General features: G+C 30.4%; 6 protein-coding genes across 6 annotated transcripts; 4 read left to right on the forward strand and 2 right to left on the reverse strand.

Annotated features, from left to right (window-relative positions):
• Positions 1-12: 12 nt before the first annotated feature.
• Positions 13-3005, reverse strand: LOC124534213 (sodium/potassium-transporting ATPase subunit beta-1-interacting protein 4). Its single transcript, XM_047109928.1, has 5 exons — positions 2824-3005; positions 2431-2568; positions 2267-2347; positions 1752-2004; positions 13-1549 (listed from the first exon to the last, which is right to left on the reverse strand). Exons 1-5 carry the CDS (start codon positions 2875-2877, stop codon positions 900-902), a joined length of 1176 nt encoding a protein of 391 aa, XP_046965884.1. The 5' UTR covers positions 2878-3005; the 3' UTR covers positions 13-899.
• A 332-nt stretch (positions 3006-3337) lies between these two features.
• Positions 3338-4441, forward strand: LOC124534736 (ubiquitin carboxyl-terminal hydrolase isozyme L3-like). The gene is made up of 2 exons (XM_047110733.1): positions 3338-3493; positions 3565-4441. Exon 2 carries the CDS (start codon positions 3571-3573, stop codon positions 4261-4263), a length of 693 nt encoding a protein of 230 aa, XP_046966689.1. The 5' UTR covers positions 3338-3493; positions 3565-3570; the 3' UTR covers positions 4264-4441.
• A 183-nt stretch (positions 4442-4624) lies between these two features.
• On the reverse strand, positions 4625-10959 carry LOC124534728 (major facilitator superfamily domain-containing protein 12-like). The gene is made up of 8 exons (XM_047110721.1): positions 9300-10959; positions 8390-8597; positions 8132-8216; positions 7741-7929; positions 7045-7342; positions 6646-6796; positions 5979-6106; positions 4625-5746 (listed from the first exon to the last, which is right to left on the reverse strand). Exons 1-8 carry the CDS (start codon positions 9577-9579, stop codon positions 5694-5696), a joined length of 1392 nt encoding a protein of 463 aa, XP_046966677.1. The 5' UTR covers positions 9580-10959; the 3' UTR covers positions 4625-5693.
• A 40-nt stretch (positions 10960-10999) lies between these two features.
• On the forward strand, positions 11000-12990 carry LOC124534742 (GPI transamidase component PIG-T). The gene is made up of 3 exons (XM_047110746.1): positions 11000-11304; positions 11384-12670; positions 12746-12990. Exons 1-3 carry the CDS (start codon positions 11148-11150, stop codon positions 12964-12966), a joined length of 1665 nt encoding a protein of 554 aa, XP_046966702.1. The 5' UTR covers positions 11000-11147; the 3' UTR covers positions 12967-12990.
• Positions 12991-16975: 3985 nt separating this feature from the next.
• On the forward strand, positions 16976-22686 carry LOC124543645 (calponin homology domain-containing protein DDB_G0272472-like; the record flags this gene model as incomplete). The annotated part of the gene is made up of 5 exons (XM_047121908.1): positions 16976-19351; positions 20721-20825; positions 21140-21317; positions 21414-21552; positions 21637-22686. Coding segments are annotated over 5 exons (3528 nt in total), but the record flags the coding sequence as incomplete, so codon positions are not given.
• Positions 22687-22872: 186 nt separating this feature from the next.
• On the forward strand, positions 22873-25694 carry LOC124532392 (ras-related GTP-binding protein C). The gene is made up of 8 exons (XM_047107293.1): positions 22873-23072; positions 23178-23311; positions 23393-23621; positions 23766-23861; positions 23955-24173; positions 24776-24918; positions 25081-25229; positions 25368-25694. Exons 1-8 carry the CDS (start codon positions 23070-23072, stop codon positions 25538-25540), a joined length of 1146 nt encoding a protein of 381 aa, XP_046963249.1. The 5' UTR covers positions 22873-23069; the 3' UTR covers positions 25541-25694.
• The last annotated feature ends 476 nt before the right edge of the window (positions 25695-26170 follow it).

Consider the following 26170-nt stretch of genomic DNA (forward strand, 5'->3'; position numbering starts at 1 on the left):
AACGTCAAGTTTTTTTAAAAACATAATATAATTACCCTTACTCTAATAAAGCTCGTTTTGTATTTCACTTATAAATTATGGTCCAAATGTGATTTAGGAATGTAAAACTTACGTGTCTGACTAAAAATGTGTGTAAATGTAAAAAAGTTTGTATAATTATTTGTGCATGTGTGTGTGTATAAATTTCTTAGAGACAAACATTGCTTGCGCATATCTTACAATCTCAGACCTCTTATTTAAAATTCATATACTAATGGACGGATTCATTTTTCAATGATGGCTTTAAGAATTTTTATGAATTGATGAATTAATGAAATCATTTAAAACTGGTTCATTGCGTAATAAACATATCCTATTAAATATAAAAAGTTAAGAAATGGGAATCATACAAAAAAGTCTCCATTAAGAAAATTAAATATTAAAATACGTATGAAGTGATATGGCAAGTTAACTAGAAATTAAAGAACAGTGGTGACAAATTGATGTTCCTGATTGCAATTATATCTAACACAATTGTGTATGTGCTCTTTATCACTCAGTGTATAGTACACTCAACACAATGTCCAACAATATTATAATAACAATGCATGTAATTATTACATAACAACAAAACAGATCTAATTACAAATTTAAATTTAAAAAAAAAATTGTTACTTCTAACTTTGTCATTTTTGAGTTTCACCAAAATTTTACAACTTCCTGTGTTAATTCATAACTATATGGTCACTAATATATTAAAGCTTATACTAAATAGTCATTAAGGAATGTATCTCATACAACAACGGCAACGACTTTAAAGAGATTCTAAAGTAAAACTAACATTAAAATACGTAAATGTAAAAATAATCGCTACTTAAGTCACATACGCATTAAACTTAACAATATAAAAGTAAAACATGCTACGAAGACTTGTTGTTAACATTGAGCCGCAAGTAGTAGGGGTCGTCGGCGGGCTGGTACACGGACTGGTAGGCGGGCGGGCCGGGCGCCTGCGGGGGCGGCTCCCACGCGCCGCCGTACGCGTACCCGCCGGCCTCGTACGACGGCGACTCGCAGGCCGCCGCGCCCTCGTAGCTCACCACGCCCTCGTACACGCGCCCGGCGCTGCCGTTCGGTTCGTTGTACGGTCCGACGACATCCCTACCCGTATTTTTGCATCTTCTTATCGTATCGCTCCTGGTACTGATTGTTGGAATAGATTCCATCGGCGGCGGTGGGTCATAGACTTCCTGGGAGCGCGTGATGGATTCCCGGTCTAGCACTGGGTGGTACGAGGAAGGTCTCGTGCCGTGGAAATTGGAGTACGACGAATGGGCAGAGGTGGGTCGCGATGGTCGAGATTCGTGCGGCAGAGACGCATTGGACGACAGGTAACCGGCATTTCGATAAGATCGACGTGATCTTCGTACGGATGAGCCTGCTCCCCTAGATCCTGACCGACGTTTTACTCGGCGAGGTGTCATAGGTTTAAGAGAACTTTCACTTACATTTGTTTCGGTGGGACTTAATTCTATGGTATAAACTGGACGGCGAGATAATGTTCCCTTATCTGAAATAAATATGAGACAATTCAAAAATGACTCTAAAAAAAGTATAAATAATGATTATAAATATTTATGGACCAAAGACATGTATTAAGAGTACAAGAAATTAAATGTAGTTCTTGCATGAAATACATTTAATGTTAAAACAGTTAAATGCTTAATGTTTTTGTTTTGTGTCTTTTCTATTAATATATTACATTTACTTACCTACAACTGTGTTATGTTTCTTAAAAGATCTATATGTTAATAAAATAGTAAGTGGCAATGCTGTTGCAGTAAGTGTTGCTGCTACTGCAGACTGTGCCATCTCTACATAATGCCATTGGAAAAAGCATCCTTCAACTCTTGCTGGCCTCCATGTACCGGGCCCATCTGCTTCACCCCAGACTGGTTGACATCCCCAGCCATTTCCTTCCCACCAGCTAACACTACCGGTCCCTAAGGATAACAATCCACTTTCCTACAACAAGACAAATTAATATAAATAACAATGTATACAAACAGATTTAGTTTACATAGTTTTTTACAGTTCAAATTGAAAAAGGTCTCACTTAATCTTGTTAAACACTTATAATAAAATATTATGCATATGTAATACATGTTAAGAATAAATGAAACTTGATACAGCAAGTTGCATGAAGCAACTTAATAATAATAATATGGTGTATCTTGTCATGACATTATTGTTCTTGAATAGGAATTCCTATATATTTATTACTCACCCTGTTAAGAATTCCGAGATTCAAATAATAACAAATTAAAAACACATTCCATGTTAACCACATGAAACTCCATATTGCATACTGGAAAGAAATATAGTAATTATCACATACAACTTATAAATCATAAAATAACATGTAACAGCTAATTAATTAAATCAACTTACTGCAAGAAGATACTTTGTAATATACTGTACAGCACCAAATGATCCAAATATTATTAAAATAATGTTTATAAAATTCGCAATTATTGGTAACCACATGTATCCTAGGAAATCAAAGACTTGTCTTTGTATTGTTACTATCTGGAACATAAAAATAACACAGACATAAAACAAAATACTTTTACGAACTAACAAAGAAGTCTATCAAATGCCATTTCTAAAACTTTTTCTTTTAACTTTTGAGGTCACACAAGGTGTCTAGGAATACTTTTCCTTTTTTAGAATAATTAATAATTTAATAGAGTTCTTAAGCCAATTTCGTCGTCATAATTTAAATAAAGTTTTCTATATACACGAAACTTTTTACAGTTTTATTAGAAAACATGAATAACGAACCAATTCCAATATGCAAACAATTAGTAACAATGTCCGAAGTCCACAAACAGCCATTGCCAAAACTTATATTAGTTTCATTTATGAAAATAATAATAAATCCATTGGGATTTTAATAAAATTTTCATTATATGCGAAAACAACGCTGCCACTTATATGATAAATTTTGACTTAATGAGTGAAGTGACAGTCTTATGCCAATAATTGCCATTGTTTTGCATAACCTATTTTATATTTATAAAAACAAGTAAAATAGTTGCTTAAGTAGTCAATAATAACTAAATGACTGTAATAAATATATTTTTATATTTGTGTCATATTTTATCTATCGTTATATTACTTATCAGATTTGTCCACAAGAAAAAAACATATTTTTGTAAAAATTAATAATCGATATTTACTCGTAAGTACTCATATCAAAATATAACGTAATTTTCTTTTCGATATTTTGTTACCGCTAATCTGAACTGTTGTCTGTTATACTATTTACTAAATCAACATAATATATATTATATATTGCTATTGGCAACTCAGATTGTGACTTGTATATTCGGAATTTGTGATTATTGATTTAGTAAATTCTAAGAGTCGCTCACCTGTCTAGTCGACCGGCTTAACGTGTTGCGGCTTTACAGCAGATTTTTCTTAAATATCTAGTCATAAAAAAGAAAAGGTAAGTTACATCTTTACTAGCTTATAGGAAACGTTTTTTAATTCAATTATCATAGAGTTAAAATTTTGCAGTTGGAAATGGCTACTGAAACTTTAATTCCTCTGGAATCAAATCCCGAAGTTATGAATAAATTTCTTCAAAAACTTGGTGTGCCTAACAAATGGGGTATGGTAGACGTTATGGGATTGGAACCTGAAATGCTTTCCTGGGTGCCGAAACCTGTAATCGCTCTTACACTTCTCTTTCCTGTTTCTGATGCTTATGAGCAACATAAACAAAAAGAAGAAAATGATATTCTATCTAAAGGTCAAGAAGTATCTAGCAATCTTTTCTATATGAAACAAAATATAAGTAATGCATGCGGTACAGTAGCACTTGTGCATGGAGTTGCTAATAACACAGATCATATTCAGTTAAATGAAGGCCCTTTAAAGAAATTCTTAGACGAAGCCAAAGACCTCGATGCTGCTGCTAGAGGGACGCTATTGGAAAAAAGCGAAGGTATAATTAATGCTCATAAAGAGTTGGCTCTAGAGGGTCAAACTAATACTCCTAGTGCTGAAGATCCTGTCAACCATCATTTTATTACTTTCGTACATAAAGATGGAGTTTTGTACGAATTAGATGGGCGTAAGGCTTTTCCAATTAATCACGGAAAAACAACACCTGATTCTATGTTAGAAGATGCATCAAAGATTTGTAAAGAATTTATGTCACGAGACCCTGATGAGGTCCGTTTTACTGTAGTTGCTTTAGCTGCATCTGAGTAAAATTATAAAATGATGCTTTTCTTAGAGCCTTTACATGCGATGGTACAGTTAATACATGCTTTTACCATTGTGCTTTATGATCTTTAGACCTAAACAAAAATGTTTAGGTGTTTTTATCAAATTCATATATTTGTATGCTGTGCAAGCCTTTTGTGATAATAAAAAACGTATTTATTTATAGATGTTTTATTTATCATGTTTTTTTTTTCAATAATTTTACATTCATTGTGAATAAATTCCTGAAAAAATAAAGTTTAGAACAAACTTATGCTCAGAAAATATTTAGTTTCATCAGGTCGTGCAAATCCTAGAAAAATCTATTACTTTCAAGTAAAAAAGAAAAATGTAATAAATTTTACAATGGAAACAGTACATAATAATTGTTACTTATTGAAATACAATACTTTTCACCAATTGAAAAAGCTAAAATTCGTATAAATAATTTTATAGCCACATAACAAAGTTACAAATTTATAGAATCCAGTATTAGGTTCATATTAAAATATTTCTTTTTTTGGCGTCTAAATAGCCTCGACTGAAAAATAGTAGTTGCAGAATATATTTGAAAAAAACTTTTACCAGTTGATATACTAATTTTTAAAAACTACAAAATATATGAAATAGTTTCCAAAATCAGTGATTGACGAATGATTTTTAACTGTCGATACAATAATAATAATTTTTTCACTTCTTGACAATAAATATGTTTGCCAGGTCTCTGCACTAATTACGAGACAAAGAACATTGATAAATTTTATTTAGGCCTTTGTATTACAGTAATTAGGTTAACAACACAAATTATACTTATTGATATATTAAAAATAATATCAGATATGAAAACTACAACCTAATTAGCAGTTACATATAGTATGTATACATTGCATATACATCTGAATAAAATAATTGTTTCTGTAACATTTTTCCCATTTTACTATATTTCGAACATCAATGACAAAAAATAATAAATTGTAAGGTATTTCAATTTTAAAGTTCTTCACATTTTCAAGAACATTTGCTACAACAAACAATAAAATAGGACCTTTTCATCATTAAAAACCTAGTCTCGATTAATTTATAATTACCCGCTCAAGCACAATTAAAAGGGGCCGAAAATATAATATAATGTGAAAGAATTATTACTTACATTATAAAATTAATATTACATTAAAAAATAAACTTACACAAAATTCAAGAACATATTCACTAGATAACAAAATATATTTTATTTCAGTACTTCTGTAACAATAATAAAGATACATCCTATAAAGTGTCTATAATGTCTGTAAAAATGTAAATGATATGGTAGTCGTGTTATAATGTCTTCTACTAGAACTATGTTATTAAAGTTATATAAATTCTCACTGTTTACGTATTATCTAAATTTTACACTAAAAAGTGTAAAAAAAATTCTAGGTTTTATAAAGGATCTTCTATTCTGAAGATGATGTTATTTCGTCTTCATTTGCATTTATGGGCGAAGGATCTAAAAGAAATGGTACTATTATGGTTACATCATTATTATAGTTTACAAGTTTTAGTACATTTAAGTTATATTTTAATCTAATCGATGTCTTTGTAAATTGTAGAACTCTAATAAAATCATAAAATTAAATAATTTCTTTATATTTATAATAACTATACATTGTAATTTTAAATGTAGTGTTTCTTAATTATTTTAATCTGTTGAATATGTGTACTATTTTATATCTACTTACCATTTACAATCAAAGAGTTGTGTGACCGATTTGGTAAAACTAAGGTAAGAACAAGTCCCAGTATCGTTGCTGATCCACAGACCCACGATAATGCGTCCCGATAATAATACATACCACCATTATCCGCACTAAAACCATACATAATTTTTAAAAATTATAGAGTTATTAAAACAACAGTTTCAACAGGTTCACAAAATTATTTAAAAATTGTAACAAACAAAGTAAAGTAATAAAAAGGATTTGATTTAATTCAAAGCTCTTGTAGGTTACTGCTGTATTTATTTTCTTTAAAGTTCTTAAAGCAACGACCTTATTGCACGAAATTAGGTCTGTAAACTTTGTTCTTCCAAATAATAAAAAAAAACACTGACACCTCATAATATAAGATATTTCAGTTCATAAAAATTTATAAAATTATTAAATAACATTGTATGGTCAGATAAAAATTAAGCCTATTTAATAGATCAATTTATTTGTATTTGCTCGAAAGCAAGCGTAGATCAAAGCTACCTTATGTTTAACCATTGGTGCAGTAAATATGTAATTATATTTAATTTTAATCAATTCTTACATAAACAATGTACCAGGCAACCTTCGGAACTGAGATGTTAAATTATTCTTTGTGCCTGCAGTTAAATTGTGTATAATAATAATAATAAAAACTTACTACATCTGTATCAAAGCAATGGCTACTCCACAAGACAGTTTATCGCTAAAACTCATTATCCCATAGACAAATGCTGATGCATCTGTACTATCACCAACTAGGTCAGCTGTTAGGGACAGACTTGTAACAAGCATTTGTGCTCCTCCAAAACCTGAAATTATATTATTGAAACTCCTACATTATATTGCATCATAGATATACAATAAATTGTTAAATAATAAAGAAATGTTAACCTTAATAATTATGCATAATTAGCAATTGATATAATACAAAAGGTGAATCAGATTGTAAATAAACTTATATGTTCTGATTCAATTATACTAATAACGATATAAAGAATAAATGTGCAGTTCAAATATTGACTCCACAGCAAACAATGTCATCTATTGTGGTACTAACCTATTAATACAGCCACTACGTAAATATAATTCACTTTGTAATTATGATCAGAATCGAAGTAAACCCATATAAAACCACTCAATGCACATGCAGAACCCAATAAATAGCTTAGTTTTCGTGTGAAAGATCTTGGGGCCAACCTCTGAACACCAGCTGCAGCCAAGCTTCCGAGATACATTGCTAGCGGTACTACAGCCAGGGCTCTAGCTGCTAACCCTAGGGTATGATGGAGATACAGAGGAATAAGTACTTGCGATACGTTGACAACAAGCCTTGTGCTCATGTAAATTCCAGCTACCTAAAATATTAAATTAATATAATTTTAAAATCTTATAACACCCTCTGAATAAGGTTTTCTAAACAAATTTTGATCTTTATTTTTAATAATATTATAATTAATTTTTAAAAATATTTTTCTAATTTGAATCTAATATGGGTTCACCATATTAGATTCAAGTTAGAAAATTATTTTTTTTTGAATACTTAATTAATTATTGTTATTCATCTTCAATTTTTACGATAAAAGAAAACGTTTTGTGAGAACACCTGCATTGCAACATTCATTTCAGCAGTGAGATGGAATAAGATTCAAAAATATCTCATTAGGTAAAGCTTTGGCAACTTTTGTTAACTTGCTTTAACAATTATGAACAAACAAATTTTCTAGAATCAATAAAACTATTTTTGATCACTCACTTGATATAATAGGAACTTGCGAAGTACATCACAATGTAGAGTACTACTTCCATATTCATTGTTAGATATTTGATTACGGGATGGCTTTTCAGACACTGAAAAGTGAAACAGTACTGATGCTACAGTGCCCACACTCAAAACTATTAGCATTATTTGTCTGAACTTCCATGCATCAGATGGTCCCACTTGCTAAAAAAAACAATATAATTAACGAATGAAAGATAAACTCAGTGATATTGTCCTTAGTCTTTTCTTATACAGTTAAAATATTTAAACAAATTTCATATTAAAATAAAATTCTTGTTATATATAATATATATGTTACCTTTATTTTTTTATATTAAATATATTGTTATTGTTGTGTATTAATCAATAATTAATAAATACCAACCTCCTTATCACAATTTCCTGTAACGTGTAATATTATCCATGTCATTATATAGACAAATATATTAGAGAACACTGTGAAACCATATCTGAAACAAGGAGGATTTGCTAATAAGTATTTCATATATGTAACTATTGATTATTACATTGAATCTTAATCATAATATAAATTCATTAATTTAAATTGATATTCTTGATATTGTATACAAAAATATACACATATTATTTTAAAGTATTTGCAGGTTGTACATTTTTATTTTACCTAATGGCAGTGAGATGTGTCCTAACATGAGGATCTTCAGCCAATTCTGGTATAAGACTAAGATGAGATATCTGCACAGCAGCCCAACCAATTTGAAACACAACAATAAAAGCGGCATAGTAAAACATTTGTGCCCATTTATGTGTCGATGTACATCCCACACACTCCATAAATATGAATGGAAATGATATTAGCACACACCCAGTACCTGGAAAATACATTTTTTTCAAAGTTGTGTTGTGTATGTTTTAAGCTAAATGAAAATAACTTGGCAATTTTTTTTTTTTTTTAATATTTAAAATGCCATTAACAGAAACAAAATATTGCTATATTGTTTTTTTTTTTATATGCAGCAGTTACTCGTCTCATATATGTTTCATTGTTATTGTATTTGTATGTTTAGTTTAGTTTATTTATCATATTTGTCTAGTATGATATTTTTGCCCACACAACTGGTTCAATGTTTTGAACTGACCTAAAGTAGGTCAGTTCAAATCAATAAGCCATAAATCCAATTTTGTTTTTTTGTTATTTCAAACAAGTAACATAGAAAACAAGTAAGATAGAAATATGAATTACCAAAATCAGAAGAATAAAAAATAAATTCTTGGAGAATCAGTAGTTTACATTATTGCATACAAAAATGTCTGTTCTATTTAAAATGCTTTTGAGATGGAGTGTATTCATGTATTTTAGCCCAATACAAATTAGTTATGAACTTATTAGCAATATTGGTTATGCAAATCTAAAGATTATTTCTCCAATATTACACAGGATTTTAATCAGAAATTTCTATGAACAGGAAAAAAAGGTACTGAAGTTTATATTATAATAAGTATATTTATGAGAAATTGCACCAAAACATTAAATGTAAAGAGGGTGGATCTAGGAAGGGATCATGATCACTTACCGAATAAATGCCAAAGTTTTCTTTTGCCATATCTTGCACTTATAAAATTGTTTGTATGGTCAGAATGATAGCCTACAAATGGAGTAGATATGGCATCCACAATTTGACCTATTAGCATTAAGTATCCAGCTTGAGAAGGGCTGAATTCAAGTACGAGGTGGAAAAACACTAAAAAATATGTGAACCATAAACTTGCACACACATCATTTAATATATGTCCAATACCATACGCTAGCTGTAGCCTTAGGCTAGTTGAAATATCTAAAAATTCGTTATCCATTTTTTGGTTACGCTAGAACCTCCCACAAATTATTTCAAAACACTTATGTTAAACATTGTCTTTTCACAACGAATACAATTAAAAAAACCTTAATTTTTTAGATGAATAGAGAGATCACATTTCATACTACAAAAATATCTCCAATTTAATTTGATATAAAAAAAAAGTCAATTTTCACATACACAAGTAGCTAAGTTATTATTTTTACAAAATTAGATATTTTAGTAGATACGGTTTATTTGTTATTTTTTACCACCATGCTTGGTTATTGCTTATTGGACTATTGTTATTTTTCTTGAAATTCGTCTCATAAAACAAAAAAACTAAATGATATTATTATTGTCATGACATAGTCAACTATGTTCGCGCGTCAGTCAGATTCTAAGTCAAAGTTCAAAACTTCAAATCTAAACAAAGCACAGATTATTATAAAAGTATAAGCACATGTCAATCGTCAGCGAAATCTTAACCAAGTGTTTTTAGTCTGCAAAGTGGAAACGATTTCATTCGATTAATTCTACTAAGTATTGACATATATTATAGGAATGTTATGAAATCTATAATTTGCCTAATAGATTATATGTTAATTTAATTTCTTTAGCTTGGTGCTAACATTGTCTTTCGCCATCATTTCGATATAATGCCCCTACTCTCTAGATTCCCTAGTGCCTGTAATACAAGCTACATTGGCCGACTGACCCTTTAAAAACTTCAAAGAATATCTTATGACTTGCGCATAAGGTAACTTCCCTGACTTGCTTGCAAAAGCCTTACCTAATACCAACATGTAAATTAGATCTCTATTACTTTTTAATATATTTAAAGAAATAAATATTAATTTTAAAGAATTTACAAGTTCGGTATTCCTGCGATTTAATTTATAAAAGTTATAGTTCAGTCCGTCGATTTTACTATAACTTATTAATTCTTTACGAGGAAGCTTTATTTGTAATATGAAGTCGTTGGTAGGACGAACCCGACGTGACGACGGAGTGGTAGCATGCGTGCGGTACTGCGCAATATTTTGATTTTGCAACGTGACTTTATTATTACTTTATGAATAATTGTAAAAAGTAGCCTAAGCTACTCCTTATTATTGTTTTTGTTATTTATTATTTTTTTATTATTATTTATTTTATGAACTGAACATTTTACTCTGAGTGGGAAACATTGTTTGTTTTATTCAGTAAATTTTACAGTAAGCGAAATACACGGTAAAAAATGTTTGTTCGTTAGTAATAAAAAATATTTCCCCTTACATTCCTGGGTACTGAAACGGAAATATTAATTGATTTACTTCAAGTAAATACTAAAAATAACTTAAAAGAGCTTTTTTACAGTAATTTAAGATGTACTCTATTTATATTCTGTATTTGTGACTACATTGTCAAAATATGTCTTGATTGTCATTTGTCTTGTATCTTTAACTTGTCAATTGACAATTGTCATTAATTTCTGTTTTTCAGGTTACTTGATGTTTATGTTAATAAATTGTATGATATACATAGATATAACAAGGCTCTGATGTAAATAATACTTATAACAATATAATATATACATAAATTGAAATGTTAAAATTAGGGATACCTGGCTTTTTCCTATTTACTCTGATATTGCAAATTAAAGGAGATGAATTTAAAGAAGAAATATTTATTAAACCGCTACCTCCATCTCACCTTTACGTTAATTTCCATTTCATAACACTAGTAAATGGAGAAGAATCATGTAAGTAAAGAAGTATCGTAATTATTGAATTACTTTTTGTACAAACGAATTAATAGCATTTTTCTATTTTTATCTTTAGTTGAACATTCTCATCTTGCTCCAAGATCTCTGGGTGAAATAATGTCTCGCTATCAAGTAGAAGAGCTACATCTAACTTTAACAGAAGGGCAATGGAAACATAACCAGTGGGGCTACCCAGTCTTAGATGCTGCCCCTGGAGCCGAACTTTATGCGTGGTTTAGCCCAGAAGTGATTGACGTTGATGCTCACTGGAAAAAACTAAGTTCTACCCTATCTGGACTCTTTTGTGCATCATTAAATTTTATAGAAAACTTTAATACAATCACTCCGAAAATGTCCTTATGGCCAACAGGTGCACAGAAATTAAAACAAAATTATACATCTCAACTAAGATATGCATCGCTACCTCGGGAAATTGTTTGTACAGAAAACTTAACACCTTGGAAGAAATTACTTCCATGTGAATCGAGCCATGGCTTTTCTTCCCTTCTTAATTCCCGTATGATTCATAATACAAATTATCATTCCATTGGAGTTCACGTAAGAAGAACATGTGTTGATAATAATTGCTTAGACACAAACTTAGAAATTAAACAAACTGTGGCCCTTGTGTATGATTTCAAAATCATTAATAGCATGGATTGGTCCTTTAGGAAGTTGTTCGGGCAAGGATTGCCGGGAGCATGTCCACTGTCATCTTCTAGCAAAATTTATATTGACATTACTTCAAATAGCACTTACCGCTTCAAGCTCAGTCCAGAGCCCAATGATATTGTGTTATCACAAAGAGGTGGAAGTGAGACTGAATTGGCTATATATAATATCAATAATTCTGTTATGATGAATATTGTAGCAAAATATGAAACAAAGAACAAAATATTTGTAAATATACCACCACCATTGTCATTCACAAGATATGTTCTTGGCTATGGTAAAGAATTTGGTGGTATTGTGACTGAACTCACAAACAACTACTGGGCTCCTATAGATGTTGTTCTTTTAGAAAATGCACCTTGGTGGCTGCCTATCCAACTAAGCTCATTAAGGATTAACGGAGAAGCAGAGAGTAAATTAATAATGTCACAGTATTATTCTCCAGGAAAAAGTAGGCAGAAACCATATCACTTGGAGCTTTTGTTGAGGCTTCCCCCCAAATCTACAACCACTTTGACAATAGATTTTGAATTTGTATTCCTCAAATGGCAGGAATATCCTCCTGATGCAAACCATGGATTTTACATTGGATCTGCATTAATATTGGCAAATCTTCCAACGGCAAAAAATTATACCAGTCTACCAATTCATGGAAATACATTTGATTCAGTTATTAATGCTTCAAAATCATGTAAGTATATTTTTTAAATATGCTTACTATGACATTAGATCCAAATAAGATAAAATAACTATATTTTTGTTCCAGGGTATCCAATGACATTTAGAACGAATGGGGCTATGGTGTCATTACCAACACCTGACTTTAGTATGCCATACAATGTAATATGCTTGGCATGTACAGTAGTTGCTTTAGCATTTGGTCCTCTAAATAACATATGTACAAAAGAACTAGTCCTCAAAGCTGCTGGTACACCTCTCTCTCTACGTCAAAAGATATTCAATATATTTAAAAAGAAAAAAGACTAATAATGTAATCAGGTGTTTAATTTACAATTGTTTTATATATAATTTTAACCTTATCCCAATTATATCAACTTTTGGTTTTAAAATTATAGTTTTACTATTAGAAGATATTATATATCAATTTTTTCTTTAATTTTCTTTGCAGTATACAAAATTTTCAAATGTATCGAATACAGTTGTTTACTAAGGTAAGGTGGTTCACTCATATTTTTTTTATATGTGTAACTTTACTTCTGTATTCGCTTATCACAACAAGGAAACATTGCATTTGAAGTGTGAAAAATTGCCATAAAAAGAACTAAATTAAGTACTAGTCTTATTATAAATTTAAATTGACCAATCAACTGCAGAGACTTTTTACAATTTTATTAATAAATATTATAAAGTTATTAAATTTACCTGATTTTCAGTTGCGTTTATACCTATAAATGAAATTATTTGTAAAACGTATACCAAAATGTTTTTATGTATATTGATGGCAAAACGGGTTTAGGTCATACTCGTCTATCAGGCAGGATTTTTACAGGTGTTAAAAAAAAATACGCGCTGCAGGTTTTTGTTAATCAGTGAGGTCTTCAAAATAAAATCAAATTGTTTTTACAACAACAGCCTGTAAATTCCCACTGCTGGGCTTAAAGACCTCCTCTCCCTTTGAAGAGAAGGTGTAGAACATATTCCACCACGCTGTTCCAATGTGGGTTGGTAGAATACACATGTGGCAGAATTTCTATGAAATTTGTCACATGTAAGTTTCCTCACGATGTTTTCCTTCACCGCTGAGCACGAGATGAATTATAAAGACAAAATAAGCACATGAATCAGCGGTGCTTGCCTGGGTTTGAACCCGCAATCATCGGTTAAGATGCACGCGTTCTAATCACTGGGCCATCTCGACTCAAAATTGTTTTTATTTTATCTAAACGAATCTTTAAAGAAGATAAGTAGAAGAGTTGAAATAATGGTCTCTGAAAAATATTTTGAGAGCGAAGCAGCATCATCAGGCCTGCACTTGTTGTGCTTAAGGCGGTTACTTAAGTTTATAATGCAAACTGCAGAGAGCATACCATACCTAGTATTGCCTTTTTGAATTCCAACCCTTTTTTACTTACCCATTTTATATAGCGTACGTAATTTCGCGGAACGCCTAACCAAAGATTAATCACAATCGACTAAATAATTTAGTAGAGACGAAAAATCATTATTTATTCATCAAAAGTAAATCGAAATTTACACAAAATTTAACTATATACCTACTATCACAGAAAAAATCGACATTTTAAAATTGAATTTTTTTTATCTTTTCACCATAAGTTTTATCCATTTGTGACGCATGGGTCATTTTTAGGCTCTTTCTTTATGCAGTTACTACATTATTCGAACTATGTGCTATGTATGTGGGATAAATGATTAAAAATCAAATAATTTACTTCAATAATATTAAGAAATAGCAATCGAATGCCTTGACTATTCGATTATATTTCGATTTCGCAACAATAATTGAAAATCTATTTTTTATTCAGTGTCAAATGTTTAATTTGACGTTGGATACTATTTTGGATTGTGTAGTATTTTTGTTATTAAGTATTTTATTTCTTATTAGATTTATAGCAAACATTTGATATGCGACCGAAAGAGGAGTAAGTTTTATAAGACTAAAACACGTTTTATCACATTTTTGTTGAAAATCTTTAACAATTATTATGTCTTTAATATATTTAGATCAATCTGTCGATGTTGTAAGGATTGTTCAGATTTCAAACAAATTATTAAACTTCAAAATGTTGGCCTTGTTATATATCGATATTCTTCTGCCGGAAAAGAGGTTAGTATTTTTCTGAAATATCATTATCTTCTGTTCTTCTTTTTTCTTTGTAAAATATACTATTAGTGATCCTAGCAACTAATACAATTTCCATCGAATACGAACCCCCAACCTTGGTAAAGCAATATTGCCTTATAATTAAATAAAACAGGCTCACTGTCAAATAGAGGTAGATGTATTCTGCGATGATCGCCTATTAACTTTTCAATCGACTTCAAAAACTGGGAGTTTACAATTCGACTGTTTTTTATATGAACTACAGAAGTCACGCCCCATACTTTTTTGAAATAACTTAGTGAAAGTGTACCTTAAACTTGTCCTCTTAAACTTACATTTGAGCGTGGACTTCTATTTATATGCACAATACTTTAATTCAATGTAAATTTTCAACTGGAAATATGCTCTTCTACACACTTTCGGTTACATGTAAGGTGTAACATATAATTTGTTTCCCGTACAATATTTCGTAGATATTACTATTTTTAAATCATATTCAGATTTTTACAATAAAAGTATTATTGTCAATTATTTGTTAGGCCCGAGACAGCTCTGCATGGGATATACTTATTATGATGATATGTATCACCAATCTTGATTCTTAAATTTTGGTTTATATCATATCTATTATACTAAGATACATTTTTAGGCTCGCAAAGATCAGAGTGACAATTTTGTTCGTTACAAACAAGGGACCATTCCTGATAACATTTATCGGATTTACATTGACTAAATAAAGCTCGAGCAGCGAAAACAAAATATATTAGCAAAATTTCAATTTTTTTGTAGCATATCATAAATAAAAGCGTCAATAGTTTACGAGCCGCCTAACGATGTTAAAAGCTACAGGATCAATCGTTAGTCTTCACCCTTTGGGTTATAATTGTCGGCCCTACTCCTAACACAAGTTTATAAAAACGGGTAAAAAAATTACCACGTAGAATTGATTCTAATCCAACTCCAGCAATGTGAACATTGTGGCAAAGCAGACCAACCTAGTAAATAAGACGTTTTCAAGTAGAAGTATATAGTCCAAATAGGAAAAGTAGAGATGCAAAAGTAACATACATGAGAGGAGTAAATTACCCACTGCTGGGCTAAGGCCTCCTCTTCCATTAAGGAGAGAGTTTGGAACATATTTCACCACGCTGTTGGTGGTAGTTGGTGGAATGTGGCAGAATTTCGATGAAATTAGACACATGCCGGTTTCCTCACGATGTTTTCCTTCTTCGCCGAGCACAGGATGTGTTATAAGCACATATTAAAGAGGTGCTTGCCCGCGCGCGTTGCACGCGTTCTAACCACTGGGCCATCTCAGCTCATTTGCATTCCGAGTATCAAATACTCTTTGTATTTTGAACCATTAACAATTAATTTTCATCATTTTTCTTGTTTATATTTTTTTTAATTTAAACCCTAAAATTGTGTTAAGGCTTCATTGTTTAACATATCATTGGTTTTTATTTGTATGAATACCTATTTTTTCAATTTACTTCTAAAAAGTAGCTATGTGACGTTAGACAACGAGTTTCGCTTAATTGATAGAATTAGAAGAAATTATTTACACTAACCCGTAAATAGTTTGTATTAAGGACTCGAATAGATAACGCCAAGTGCCATTTTTTCAATTTTATTTGATCTTAACGTTGTATTTAAACTTATCTTCCCAAAAGTAATCCACAGTGATGTAAATGTGTGCTATTTATTATGGTAAAAATAACTATTTGAAGGCTCTAAATATTTTTAGAGATAATTAGTTATTTGTGTCTCCTGTAAAGTTGGTAAAAACAAAAAACGATTTATAAAAGCGCACTGACGATAGTTAAGAAAGAATCCTCAGGTTATAACACAGTACTGTTCAAGAATAATTCCAAAAGCGCAATTTTCTACCAAACAAAATATACCTCATAAAATTAATTTTCAAATTGTTATTTTTTTACTTGATCACCTAAATAAACTATATCTGAAACCTACAACAATTCATATTTTTCTTGTTAATTTTGTTTAAATTGTTATAGGTCGGCGGCCAATCGGATTATATGGATATGCCTACTGGCGACGTATATATCGTTCATAATACCTCAAACATTGATATCGCTACAAATCAATATTTTTCTGAACTTGGTAATTTCAAACGGTAGGGACGGTTATTATATATTTAGTTATTTATATATATTGTTAACTAAGCCGTAATTTACAGGGCAATATATAAAATGTGCACGTTGCAAATATTTATTTCAACATGCAGAGAAATTAATAAAAAAGATACATCACATTGATAAATTTGGAATAATTGGCCTTTGTGATTACTGTAAAGATCGAATACCCTGTGAACATTGTTATGAAGTTCTTAAAAAGTTTATTGCAAGTAAAAATAAGGAAACGAAAAAAGTAAATGACTTTATTCAGTGGTTAAATAATGTTAAACATAATCTAAAAAGTAATAAATTACAATCACGTTCTCTTTCCAATTTACATTTAACCAAGCAACGTAATTTTACTTTGGATCCTAAAATAATCCATGAGCTTCGAAGGGATCAGTTTTCAGACACAGAAACATCGCGTAATACAGTTCAAACAGAAAGTCAGCAAAATGTATCAACGATTGTTAGCTTCAACGGCACACCCGTTGGTGGCGATAAAGCTGAACTCGTTACTGACAAAATAAAAAGGTATTTTTTTGACACAGATAGTAACCTGATAGAGCATTCAGATGTACGCTTTAGATTACAGAAACGGAAGGAGTTGAAATTTCCTTCGAAATACACGCACATTTCTCAAGACGGTATTAATGTAAACGTGCATGATTTAGACTTAGTAAATTTACTGCACAGAAAAGATATCAATTATCACTCATTTAATAATTCAGAAGATAAATTCTCTGACAACCTTCCATTTAAATACGACTATACTGAAAAATCAAATTTATCTCGATCTCCTACAGAAATAAGGGAAAATGTGGAGGAAAAAAAGACAAATATAAGCCCGACAGATTTACATTCACAGGACGTGTTAAAATTTGGTGAAGGCATATCTCAAGGGTCTCTTCAAAAGGATTTCAGCTTTGTTTTTATTAAACCGATTAATAAGCAACCAAAGATTCCTAGCAAATATAAAAGCTCATCAGAATTAATAAAGGATACTAAAGATATGATTCGTGAAAGATCAGAAAAAGAGAAGACATTACGAGAAATCAAATTGAAAGAAAAAAATATAAACTTTTTGAAGGTAGTTAGTAGTAAACCTAAGAAAAAGAAAGAAACGCTTGAAGAAACAAAAGAAATTGTACTTCTTGACGATGACCAGAAGATACATGACATTGATACAGAAAAGCTAACGACAGAAGAACCTACAACTGATAAAAAAGAAAAAGAAAGTGTTAATAAACTTTCACATAAGTTGCCTAAAAGCGAGAAAGAAAAAATGAAAATAGATCAGAAAAAAAAAATTGATGATAAGGATCTAATGAAAGTTGACAAAGTTGCAACAAAGGTTAAAAAAGAAACTGAGAAACAAGAAAAATATGAAAAATTGACAACAAAAGTTAAAAAAGAAACTGAGAAACAAGAAAAAGATGAAAAAATTTCAACAAAAGTTAAAAAAGAAACTGAGAAACAAGAAAAAGATGAAAAAGTTTTAACACAAGTTAAAAAAGAAACCCAGAAACAAGAAAAAGTTGAAAAAAATGTTATTGAAAAAGAACAAAAAGTAAGGGATAGTGAAAAAAAGACAAAGAAAGAACCATCTGTCGATCTAAATAAGAAAGAAGATTTAAGTAGCGAAAAAAAGCAACCTAAACATGACGCAAATAAAGGATCTAGTACGAAAGATAATATTGACGAATTCAAAAAACTGTTAGCTGAGCAAAAGAAACAAAATGAAGAAGCAGAAAAATTGAGAAAAAAAGAAGAAGAAGAAAAAAAGAGAAGAAATGAAGAAGAAGAGAAAAAGAGGAGAAAAGAAGAAGAAGAGAAAAAGAGGAGAAATGAAGAAGAAGAGAAAAGGAGGAAAAAAGAAGAAGAAGAAAAGCGATTAAAAGACAGTGCGATCAAACGTCAGGGCGAAAAGGAACCTAAATCAGAAAAAAAATCTGAGCTTAAATCAAAGAGTAAAGTTGACGCAAATCAAATAAAAATTAGAACTCCGTCAACTGACGATCTAATTTTACAGTTAGTGAGATTAAAACAATCCCAACATACAGGAAAACAAAGAGTACAACCGAAAAGATTATCAGAACTTAATATTGATCCTACTGTCATCAAAACTCACAGGGGTCATCTAAGTAACAAACAATCGAATTGTGTTATTTGTAATGACTCTGAATTAGAGCTTGATATTGAGAATATTGATAGGATTAAATGTGAAAGTAAGGAAGTGACTGATATTATCATTGGACAACAAATATTCAAATATAAACCACATACAGAAGAAAATATTAATAAAACCTCAATAGGTCCTATACTTTTTGCAACACAATTTAATGATGATGTCGTGAAAATACCAAGTCAAGACTTAATTACTAACAGTGCTGCAGGAGATATGGAAAGAAAACCTGTTCCCGGAAAAATCGTAAGTTTTTGGATCTACTTAGACGAATTCTATCCTTTTGTATTTATATGTTGAGTAAGAAAGTATCGAAAGGAATGCATGATGATATAGAATTACGGTAGATGATAATCGAAAAATTAAATTTACCCAAAAAACGTGTGTTTTAATCAACTAATACAGCAATTGAATGGTGCTATATGTAATTTTCCTAGGTCATCAATTCATACCAATTAATTAAAATTATTCATAAATATCAAAAATATACAGGGTTATTGGTAACTCGACGTATATCATACCTAAATAAAGTATTAATAAGCGAATCCGAGAAACTCTCTATAAAAGAGCACAGCACACACAACATGTTCTACAATGAATAATGCAGGATTCTATCCTTACTATTATCCTCACGAAGAAGTCTCTGAAAGGAAAGTAATTTTTTGGAAATTCGTATTCTAATATAAATAATTGTGTAATCTGTACTTAGCAATCTTCTGCGGGTGATATTGGCGACATAGATGCATATGGGGGTTTTAATTATTGCAAATAGTCACCCCTAACGGATATACGTCGAGTTACCAATAAACCTATATATAGTTGACCGGGAGATGATAATGACAAAATATTTGGTCATTTGTACCAGTATGGTGGTTCTTCAGGGGTCTAATTACGTTAAGGCAAAAAGGAAAATGATGGTCATAGCGCTCGCACCGGCGGCCCCATCGCCTGGGCTTTAATCGAACGCGTCGGAAAAATAACGAGTGTCGAACGATTTGTTCCACAAAAATGCTTGTATTTTCAGATAGTCGAAAAAAAAGAAGTAGGCGGTAGCCTATGACTATCATTTTCCTTTTTGCCTTGACGTAATTAGATCCCTGAAGAATCGCCATACTGGTACAAATGACCAAATATTTTGTCATTATCATCTCCCGGTCTATAGGTAATATAACATTTATGTCATAACTTATTATCGGAATAATTAACGAGTTATAAAGAATTATTATTCTAATTTCGAATATAGAGTAACCGTGCTAAAGCACAAAGTTTCTTTACAGCTTTTGTAACCTCTTTATAACTGACATCGAAATATGTGAAAAATATTTTATTTGACGCTTTGACATGGACATTTGAGTTGTTGTTTTTACTTGAACTGATTTTTTATTATTTATTTCGTAGCCAATATTGTATATTTTTGAATTGGTTAAAAATTATGTCAAAGAGTAAAAAAACAGAGGTAACTAATTTTAATGTATAAAAAAGAAACATTGCAATTAAAGTAAAGATTATTATTTTTATTATTATTAAGTATTTTTTGAGGGATTTAATGAAAGAGATAAATTTATCTATTTATGAGATATAAGTATATTGTTTTAAGAATTATTTAAATTTACAGGTTGAACAAGAAGTACCGAAAGGCATTATAAGGTATGCCTTATCAGACCGTACATTTATTGATAAGGGCTGGACAATGCTTCCCACTGAAAAAGTTGTGCGAAAAGTAATGTTTTTAATATATTTTCTGGATATGTATATATTCATTATAAAAATATAGAATTTCTAGGTCTAGTAACTAGTTTTCAAGGGTTTGAGTACCGTGGGTTCCGGAATGAGAGAATATATGCAGATTCTACACATTTGGACACTAGATTTATTTTGTAAAGGTTTCGTATTCGTATTTAGTTGTTATTCTCTAACGGTCATGTTCACCGTGATTTAAAACAACAAGGAAGAAATAATCGTGTAAAATATGTAAAACAATAATCAAATACAGATTATTAATTTAATAATATTTTAAAATTTACACTCGCACAGATGAATGTATACCGCATGCGACCAGCTCATCCTGAATTTGATTGGTTTGAACATAATAAGAACAAAAAGTTAATGCACTATGACACAGGTGAAAAATTAGCCGAATTTGATGATGATGGTCGGGGCAGGTGGTTTTATAGAAATGGGAAACTTGCATTAGATTATTACGACGCCAAAGGTAAATCGATCAATCAATATATTTAATTGATACAAATACGAACTGAAGAATTAAATAAAAATAAAACAAAGGTTTGATTAATGTTTTGATTTTTAGAAATAAATGCACAGCAAAGATTTGTAATCTATAGTAGCGGTGAACCCGATGAACGCGGCCGTTCCCGACCATTAGCTATACTTGCAACATTTGACTATCTCGGAAATGGTATTGTTTTCGATCATGCTGGTAAAATAAGGTAAAGTTTTAATGAGTTATCTAATAGTAATCACCGGAATCCGTTTTTTGTAAACAAATCAAAAGTAAATATCCTTTTTTTAAGGTTAAAATATAATCAAACTGAAGGAGTTGTTTTAGATCGAAGCATTGGTCCTGTGTCTCATTGGAAATGGCACACGTTAAATGATCCGCCAGTATTACAACAAGTAATGATAGATACTCAAATGGCGCATAAAGATCCTGAAATTTTTAAGCTCGGGGGACCTGGAGACGATAAAGTACGGCCTGACAATGAAGAGATGCTCGCAATTGAATTCGATAACTTTATAAAAGAGAAGAGTAAAAAGCTATCTCAAAAGTTTAAACCATTTCAGATTAAAATGAAAGCTTTGAAAATAAATGAACATTTTTCTTTGAAAGTACTAGATCAAGCCACTGTTTATTTAATATTTAGAGACGGCTCTATTAATCTAAAAATAAATATTGGAATGATTTTAGACCATAAAGAAATCGTAGACACTGATACCGCAGAAGTGGGTGAAGTTTCAAATAGTTTAGAAAGATTTCCAGCTCGGACAGATAGCTTAGCTGGCTTACAAAAAAGTGTTGCATATGCTCAACGCGTCGAGCGAGCTCGTGTAGAACGAGAACGTCGGCTCCGACCTACGGTGTCTTATACGGATAAAGTTAACGCCATAGTTTCACGGCCTTTACGCACACCATTAGACAGACTGCCTCCTAGTTCTACAGGCACTGTTACAACTTCAGCGTACAATTGTAGATGCAGGAAATCCTCGTCTTGCCAATTGTATTATGACACACGACTTACCTAATAGACACATTTAAAAAACTTGTTAAAACTATTGGTTTTATCAAAGTATATACCCTCTGTTGTGGAAACTTTGTTTTGTTTATTTTTAGTATTAGGTGAACCATAAATACTCAATTCTAACAATACGAGGGAAAAGGCAAGTAACGAACTTTGATAGCAAATTGACGCAATTGGTCGAGAGCTTGATAAATCTATGATATTCACTATGAATTTGCAAACAAATGGTGATTTGAACGTCGAGGAAACTGTCATCGGAATTTCTAAAGTCAAATTAAAGTGGAAATAATTAGTTCACTGTAATATTGTTATATTATAAATAAATGTATATTGTTGATTAACCTTTAGTATTGCAATATAATATAAATGAGTTTTTAGCAAATTGCTTATTATTTTCTTGCTATTTTGTTGGAGTAGGCTGTATGAGTGGTAAGTGTTATCTTGCCAGGGTACAGATTATATGGTTTGAACGCATCTTGAGCTTGATATTGAAATGAAATGTCAAACCAAATCAACTTCAAACTGACAGCTTGTTTTTACTATCTGTCACCTTGAGACTGAGTAAAATGTTTCGTTTTAAACTTATTTTCATACGTAATTGTGAGATCCTTTTATGTTGTTAATTCTCTATTTCGTAGAACGCAATGTAAAATTGATATGAACATTTTTTAATAAGTAAAGACTTTAAAGAAAATATATCAATTAAAATGGTAAGTATTTAAGTCTATTGGTGTAACAAGTACAATACATACATTGGTATCTGCCAATGTTGTATTTGTTGCAATGAATCACGAACTTATCACTTATTCCCGCAGAGTTATCAGGACGAATACGTTGGTTCCTTTCCTAAGGATTTCAGTTATGGTCCCTTTGAACAAAATGGTGAGAGTGATAATGCATCTCTACAGGAAGACCATAAACCTCGAATTCTACTTATGGGACTTCGAAGGTAGAACAATGGTCATATATTTTGGAATGGTTCTTTTTAGTGTAGTATCAAAATTATAATGATTACATTTAATGTTCACAGGTCAGGGAAATCATCTATACAAAAAGTAGTCTTTCACAAAATGTCACCTAATGAAACATTGTTTTTGGAATCTACCAACAAAATTGTAAAAGATGACATAAATAATAGCAGTTTTGTGCAGTTTCAAATATGGGACTTTCCTGGTCAAATTGACTTTTTTGATCCAACTTTTGATTCTGATACCATTTTTGGTGGATGTGGTGCTTTAGTCTTTGTAATTGATGCCCAGGTAAGCTTTAATTTTTTTTTATTATCTGTTATTATATGGCTGCTGATCGTGGTTGGGTATAACCAGTGACATTGAGCTAAATTTATATTCCTTTTTCTTTCATATGATAAAATAATCCACACTATATTATATATAATGTTACAGGATGATTATCAAGATGCATTGGATAAGCTGCAGCTCACTGTTACCAAGGCATATAGAGTTAATAGCAATATAAAATTTGAGGTGTTTATTCATAAAGTAAGTTATCGTTTTCTTTAATATTTCTAAAAAATAATAATATATCTTACATTATAAAATATTGTTATTAATAATAAAATATTTGTTACACAGGTGGACGGTCTTAATGATGATTACAAAATGGAATCACAAAGAGATATCCACCACCGTGCCACAGAAGATCTGGCAGAAGCAGGCCTGGAGCATGTTCATCTATCATTTCACCTAACTTCTATCTATGATCATTCTATATTTGAAGCATTCAGTAAAGTTGTCCAAAAGCTAATACCGCAATTGCCTACATTAGAAAACCTTCTAAATATACTCATATCAGTAAGTTCTAAATATATAATGGCCTAGTTAAAAATTAATTATCAATGTTTTATCATTATTGAATATTCATTTTATATATAAAACAACACTATATGTAGGATATTTGTAGGATTATTAGTTAGGTACATAAATATAATAAGTATTTATTTTATATATTCTCATTAACAATGTAGCAGTACTATGTTTAATTATTAGAAAATAACAGTATGTTTGATTTTAAAATTCTCTGTGTAGTATTTAAATGTGATTTTACAATATTGCTTACATACCTATAATTAAATTGATTTGATGATACTCCTCTGGAAACTAAACAGAAAAAAGTTGTTACTATGTATTTCAGACATGTCTGTCATTGTCCAAACTTATCACAAGTAGAATCATGACTCTCCTTGTGATATGTTTAGACAAACAAAAAATATGCATTCTTCTTCTTTCTTAGGTCATAAATACTTTAAAAATCAAACATTAATTTTAAATGTAAAATATAATACATGTATTATAATATATTTAGATTAGTATGTTGATAGTAAGTCAGGCATATTTTTGTTGCTTATAATATATATTATATAAATATGATTATAATTTAAAAACTTTTTTTTCAGAATTCTGGTATTGAAAAAGCATTCCTCTTCGATGTAGTATCCAAGATCTATATAGCAACTGACAGTTCTCCAGTAGATATGCAAAGTTATGAATTATGCTGTGATATGATTGATGTTGTTATTGATATTTCATGTATATATGGGTATGTCATTTCATTATAAAATAAATGGTATTTAATCAAACCTAAGAATTAATATGAATTATTCATTGATCAGTTGTACCATCAGGTACAGTTGAAGTTTAAAAACAATGGTTTTTTTAATTTTGAAGACTATTAATTGATATAACTGCTTTGATATTTTAGGATGGTAGATGAAACTGAAGTAAACACATTTAACAGTCAGAGTTCTAGCCTTATAAAGTTGAATAATGGAACTGTGCTGTATTTGAGAGAAGTTAATAAATTTCTTGCACTGGTCTGCATTCTCCGAGAAGAAAACTTTCAAAAACAAGGTACAAAATTTATTCCTTAAATACAATTTATTGACACCCAATTGTGAATATGATTTTGTTTTATTTATTTCAATGTATATTTTAATGAGAATTAAAAATATATTAATTACAATAACAGCTATTATTTCTTTATTACAGGTGTGATTGATTATAACTTCCTGTGCTTCCGGGATGCGATTACTCAAGTCTTTGAGTTGCGTAGTAAATCTCAAAACGCAGCGAAAAACCGATCTGACATTGAGCTCCTGGCTAATGGTGCTGGAGATTCCACTGAGACTACTACAGATAATCTGCAAGTCCAAATACCATAGCACAATATACATTATTGTTATTTTACTGTATAAACTGTAGAAAAAATATCTTTGTAATATAATTCGTTTGTACTACAGCTTATTCCAGATATATCCATAGTACTACAATTATTGTAAAGAATATTTAAATAAAAGGAACATTATTTTTATTGTACACGTTTTTTCATTGATTTACTGTAATTGTGAATATGTATATTATTTAATGAAAATCTCTTCGAAAAAAATATAAAAAGAACGTTATTTCGAATCATCATATACCAGACTTTCATAATAAAAATAAACATTAAACAAACACTATTAATCCAAAATTTTAATTTTACAGATTTTTAGTAATTTAAATGAGTTTACACAACCTTTTCAAAATTTTTAATCGATATAACTTAAAGATTAGGAAAAAGTGTTATATTTTTATGGATAATTGCATGATTTACTATTTTTATCAAAATTTATGTTACTTTAAATAACCTTTTTGTAACTTTTGACCTTTCATATTTTATTTTTCTATGTGGAATCGATAGGGAACTTTAATAAATATTTACAACTTTACATAATACACTGTAAGTGTAGATATAGTATATCAGTTTAAAATTTAGAGGGCAAATTTTTAATTTGAAAAATATAATTATTACT

This window comes from Vanessa cardui, chromosome 1 (genome assembly GCF_905220365.1).
Source record: "Vanessa cardui chromosome 1, ilVanCard2.1, whole genome shotgun sequence".
NCBI classification, from domain to species: Eukaryota; Metazoa; Arthropoda; class Insecta; order Lepidoptera; family Nymphalidae; genus Vanessa; species Vanessa cardui.